Raw genomic sequence first — 6,211 nt, 5'->3', positions numbered from 1 at the left:
ATAGTGACCCCTCCTTGGGTTTCCAAGGCAGTATCACTACGGAAGTAGGAATGCCCAACCTTCCTTCCGAGGAGTGGCTGGTGATTTTGTTAATAGCAGTGGAATAGTCTGACTGAACTGAATTTGAGAGAGTGCCTTTTACATGCAAAGAGTAGTGTTCCCTAGAGTTTAGACAGGTTGCATTTGGTGCTAGTGGGACATACAAGTAGAAATAGCCAACAGATTCTTATATATCTCTAGACATTAAGAGAAATTTAGACTATAGAAAGTACAGATATTATATTAAGAACAGAAACCAGCCACTCCTTTGAAGGACGGTTGGGCAATCTACTTCCGTAGTGATACTGCCTCGGAAACCCAAGGATGGGTCGCTAGGAGTTGGGTCCGACTTGACGGCACATAACAACAAGAACAGAGAAGGAGTCCCTGAATGGTGCCCACCATTAACACACTTGGCTGCTAACTGAAAGGTCAGAGGTTTGAGTCTACCCAGAAGGAGAAAGGCCTGACAGTCTACTTCTAAAAAGTCAGGTATTGAAAACCCTATGGATCACAGCCCTACTCTGACACATATGGGGTGGTCATGAGTTGGGGGTCAACTTGATGGCAGCTGGTTAGTTTGAGAAGGGAGAAACTAGGAACAATAAGAATAGACAAAAATAGTTGTTTTAGGGAGAGTTTTGCTGTAGAGGGGAGAAAAGATATGGAGCAGTTGTGAAAAGAAGCAGAAATAGATCTAGGGAATGATATTTTTTCATTAATATGATGAGAGAAAGAACAACATGTTTGGGTGATGATGAAAATGCCCAAGAGAGAGGAACAATTTGATGATGAAGGAATTCCTGGAGTCATATCCTTGCAGAGGGACGGCATCATGTCATACCTGGATTATTGTAATAGCTTCCCAACTGGTGTATCTGTCTCTGTGCGTTACACCCCAATACTCTCTTCTCACAACAGCCAGAGTAACCCTTCTCTATATAACATTGGTCACGTCACCCATCCTCTGCTTAGACCCTCCAGTGATTTCCCATTCCATTCAGATGTTCTTCAAGGACATTCATGTCTGACCACCTATTATCTCTCTGACTCTTCTTGATGTTCTTCCCTTTAGCCCCCTCCATTCCAGCCACAGTGGCCTCCGCCAGCATGTCAGTAGGCACCTGGCTGCCACAGGATATTTGCACAGTGTTTAGAATAGTTCTGGAACACTGAGAACTCTACCCCCAGCTCCTGAACACACCACTCCTTCACCTAAATCAAAAGTCACCTTCTTGGCAATACCTCCTCTGGTCACCTTGCCCTCACCACCCCCCTTATGCTGCTGTATTTTAGTATTTTTAATTCTCATCTTCTAACCCGTATATACGCTATGCATTTATTGTGTTTGTCTTCAACCTCTGCTAGAATGTAAGCTTTAAGAGAGCAGAGATGTTTATTTCTTCTGTTTATTCATGTATCACCAGCATTTAGAACAATGCCTTTACCTAGCAGACACCAAAAACTATGTTGAGAGAATGGGTGAAAGTTTCTCTAGGTCTGTCTGATACTCCCTAGACACTTGCTGAGATGCCTGCCTTATAATAGCTTTTAATTCCTTCAGTATTATTTTATAAACAGGATTCCGAAAACAACTGCTAAAAAAGACTAAGTCCTTGACTGAATTACATATGATCTTTTTTTTCTCAATTGAAAACAAAAACTCCTCTGGAATGTAGTGATGGTTTCACAAATATTGTAAACGTGTAAACATAATTGGTCCTAACATTTTTAGAAATATGTTCTAATAAGCCCTTCACAAATCCTGCCCCCCAGTTGGATACCACAGTACTACTTTCTTTTACTGTAAATTTCATAGCTAATAAGAAAAGAGGACAGAAGCCACATGGAGCTTCAGGAGCTGAGTCGCTCACGGGACCCATTCATCAGGAGATGCACACTCATGGCCCAGCCTCTCCCTGCTCGTCAGCAACATCACAATTATAGTAGTTATTCTGAAACCAAGAATATCGATTCTGTGAAAGTCAAACATCCACTATATTAGTCTATTTGCAAAAATAAAATAAAATATTCATTTTAAAAAATTAGTTCGCCCAGGCCACTAGGCCTTGGTTCTAGATTGTAAATATGTGCTAAAAGAAAATAAGCAACTTTTTTTTTTATTATTATTGTGATAAAAATGCATATAACAAAACTATGCCGATCAACAGTTTTACATTTCAGTTCAGGTCAGTGGCACTGATTATGTTCATCACATTGTGCGATCATCACCCCATCCATTTCCAAATTTTCGGCCCTCCGAGCAATGCCTCCCTCTTTCCCCATCCCCCCGCCCCACTTCTGGTAACCACTAATCAACTTTGGTCTCTATACATTTGTGTGTTCTAGATATTTCCTCTAGGTAGGGTAATGCAGTATTTGCCCTTTTGTGACTGACTGATTTCACTCAACATAATGCTTTCAAGGTTCACCCATGTTATAGCATGTATCAGAACTTCATTTCTCTTTATGGCTGAGTCATACTCCATTGTATGTATTTACCACATTTGGGTTATCCATTCATCTGTTGATGTATTTTTAGGTAGCTTTTACCTTTGGGCTCTTATGAGAAGTGCCACAGTGAAATGGCATTGGTGTACTGAGCAATCATCTCTAACGGAGTAACTGTATAAGGTTGTTTTTACTTTGAGAACAAATTTTAAGTAAGCCTCCTATTTGATTTTGGACCTCTGGAAATAAACTCCGAATGCAAACTAAAAACACATTTATTTATTATTTTAAGCTGATTTTTAAATATGTATTCTAGTTGGTGAAAATCTTTTCCTGTGGTAACTTTTTTAAGTGATGATGATGGTCACACGACTTTGACAGTGAATGGTGAGAGGAAGGATTGAGGATGCTGTGGTCACTGAGACAGCTGCCCAGTGGAAATACCTCACCTCTCTTCTGTTTATCATGTGTTTCAGGGCAATTCAAGCTGCTGGAGCAAGATCGAGATATAAAGGAGCCAGTGCAATATTTTAACAGTGTGGAGGAGGTGGCTAAAGCATTTCCTGAACGTGTGTACGTCATGGAAGAAATAACATTCAATGTGAAGGTACTTCTTGAAGAACCAAATATTTATTCTCCTTAAAGTAATTTACCTTTCAAGGCAATAAGTGCACCTCTGTACCTCAGAGGAAAGTTCTGTCTGTCCAACACATTGGCGTCAGAGGCCAAAACTGGTCTTTTAAAAACTGCATTACACTACATCTGACTGGACTCCCTGACAACTTACTATATTTAATTAGTTTTCCCTTGTTTTGTTTTGTTTTTGTTTTTCGCTAATATTTAAAACCAATCTCTGAATTCGAAAATATAATTGTTAACGTAAATCCAAAGGTTTTTATTTATTTATTTATTTATTTATTTATTCACAGTTTTATTTAATTTTTAATTTTTTAACCTTATTTCCTAGTATCTAACAGTTTGGCCAGATCTGGGAGTCTGATGCCTCCATTTTTAGGAGCAAAACTCATATGATAAAACTAATGACAAATACTTACTTTAAAAAAAAAAAAAAAAACAGCATGCCTTGAGATCAGCACATACTCATCCCATATAGTCTTTGTGACTATCAATATGAATATATATAAGGAAAACTGATGTACAGAATGTTGCCCAGTAGGTTTTAATCAATCTTTGTTCATCAAAGAAAAGCTAAATCGTGTTCACTGTGCTGCTTTTGTTGTGTTTTTAAAGGGACAGTTCCATCCTCTTCCACATGTTGAGTGAGCTCCTTTAACTAACTTGCTGTTCAGGGGGATCTAACCAGAGAAACCATGTCACCAGCTAGTTCCAACCTGGTTACCTACAAATCCACTGGGTTTTCTTCACTATCACTCAAATTACACTAAAATGTTTAGAAAGTTGTCTACATTGAAAGGATTTTCTGTTTAACCTGACTTCAGCAGGAAGTCCAACTAAGTCATGCTCTCTGAAAATTTCCAGAAATCAAGGTTTAATTTAGGAAACAAGATTCTTGTTTCTTAGAAATTCACACTATGTGAAAAACAGACTGCGTGGGATCTTAGCCCAAGAATGCAGCAGTGTCTCTGTGAGTGAGTCAGTCACTCCACTCCCAGTCCTTAGGAAAAGGGGGAAGATGCCAAGACAGCCTCCTTATTGGAGAAGCAGTTCTGCCCATTTTATTGGCTAAGCTAAGTCTTTCTTCCAGTCTACAAATACAATACAAACACTATTATATTCTCTGCTCTCTTTAGTTTTATTATTAAGATGGGTGAGATTTGTGTTTTGTTAAATCTTTACTGAGTAAATTATGTTTATATGCAAAAATATTTTTAATTTTAACTTCAGTGGTCTAGTATGTAAGTAATCAAGACAACTTGATTCACTTACAGTGAAAATTTGTGAGAACGTGTACATCTTTACAATATTCAAGACTCATTAGCCAGAAGTTGACCAGATTCCATTCCATTCATGTCTTGATATGATTTAAATCTCTCTTGAAACTTACATCTAAAATTACCTAAAGGAGAAAAAGAAAGATTTTTTAGAAAGTTAATATGTTTATACTCTTTTCTGAACACATTTTATTTGCTGCTAAATTATGAGAAATCATCATAAAAATGTTGTAAGGTTTCCTTGAGTGTTAAAATTTAACATGTGTTTGTTACATATTGGTCATGTCCAGTGTATTTTAAAGATGCCTCTAGCAGATAATTTTTTGTGTGTGAATTTGTATTAAATCAGCAGTGATTGAAAGGATGATATTGAAACCCATGCATTTTGATTGTTGTGTGTGTGTATGTGTGTGTTTATATATATAGAATAACATAATTGAGTGTATTCATTAAAATGTTTTTAATAGAGATGTTAATTAAGAATTCAAAGGCACATATAAGTGTATGAAACACAAGCTTGTAGCATCCATAGAGCTAATTGGATTTGGGTTGAGTTCCTGTGCTGTGCGTGCATAAATATTTAATATCTCTAGGCTATTACTATTACTGGGAGCTCTGGTAGCATAGTGCCTAAGGCATTTGAAGGCTGGCGGTTCAAACCCACCAGCCACTCCTCGGAAGGAAGGTTGGGCAATCTTACTTCCGTAGTGATACTGCCTCGGAAACCCAAGGAGGGGTCGCTATGAGTCGGGGCCGACTCGACGGCAAATAACAACAACAACAGGCTATTACTTATAAAGTTTTAAGATGCCATCATACTCAGCTTGCACTAACCATTAAGACATTATTCTGTGCTATTCAAAGAAGGATTGATAGAGAGGAATCTTAGGAAATTTGCATCAAGAAATACACAGAAGTTGGTGTTCTTAGTAAGTTATACACCCAAGTAGGTAAATAAACTGAGGAGATATAAGCAAAGATGTCTGCATACTAATGGAACAAAATAAAGTTTGGTAGTCGTGGTCTTTAATTAAAAGTATAATTGATTTATAGAATGTGAAGTTATATAATGTAGTATTTAATGTGAAAACTAAGTAAAGGTAAGGAAATGGATGCTTGGTTATTACTTCCCCTGGAGAGGGAGAACAAAATGGAAAACAGTACTTACCTGTTCAAAAATACAGCTATTGTCTAGGAAGCAGTTTGTTAAAAGCAGATCTCAAACCTCTTTGGAAAATTTTACCCTGTATCATCCACTGCAAATATAGCATACGTTAGACCAACAGGATAAACATTGAAGGGAAAACTGTAGTTTAGAATGGATAGCAAGCTGGCATTATGATAGGCAGAAGATACAATTATTATTTGAAATAAAGAAACGTGTGTTTGTAAGTACAAATTGGAATGAGTCATGATGAGAACATGGAGAAAAGCAAAAGTATTGAAAGAATCAAAACTCTACTTCTGGTTTTTTCAAGACTATTCCAGAATTTTAACTAAATAACCTAATAGGTAGTGTAAGTGATATTTACAACTTTATTTTAAAATGAAGCATTCCTATTAGCTGGAAATTATAATAGCCTTTAAAAAATTCTTTAATATGTTAAAAAATATCTGCCTGATTGCCCATCATTGATTAACTGCATAAAATTAATTAACATATGTGTATTTAGTTCTTTAGGTAGCAAATGTATTCTGAGCACCAGCGGTGTGCCTGGCACTGTTCTAGGCACTGGGATAGTGACTATGCAGATCCCTGCCAGCATGGAGATTATAGTCTTATAGAGGAAGATGGATGGATGGATGGA

The 6,211-nt window shown here is 37.2% G+C and overlaps 1 protein-coding gene across 1 annotated transcript in view; it reads left to right on the top strand.

Moving 5' to 3' along the window:
• GAREM1 (GRB2 associated regulator of MAPK1 subtype 1) overlaps positions 1–6,211 on the top strand; it is a 274,738-nt gene that overhangs the window by 236,007 nt on the left and 32,520 nt on the right. The window contains exon 3 of the mRNA XM_007945632.2: positions 2,967–3,097. Coding sequence (XP_007943823.1) covers positions 2,967–3,097 — 131 coding nt within the window. The remainder of the gene's footprint in view (positions 1–2,966; positions 3,098–6,211) is intronic.

The sequence above is a fragment of the Orycteropus afer genome, unplaced genomic scaffold (genome assembly GCF_000298275.1).
Source record: "Orycteropus afer afer isolate SDZICR_OR568_19922 unplaced genomic scaffold, OryAfe1.0 scaffold00141, whole genome shotgun sequence".
NCBI classification, from domain to species: Eukaryota; Metazoa; Chordata; class Mammalia; order Tubulidentata; family Orycteropodidae; genus Orycteropus; species Orycteropus afer.
Note: the sequence above shows the minus strand (reverse complement) of the source record. Positions and strands in the feature narration are given on the sequence as shown.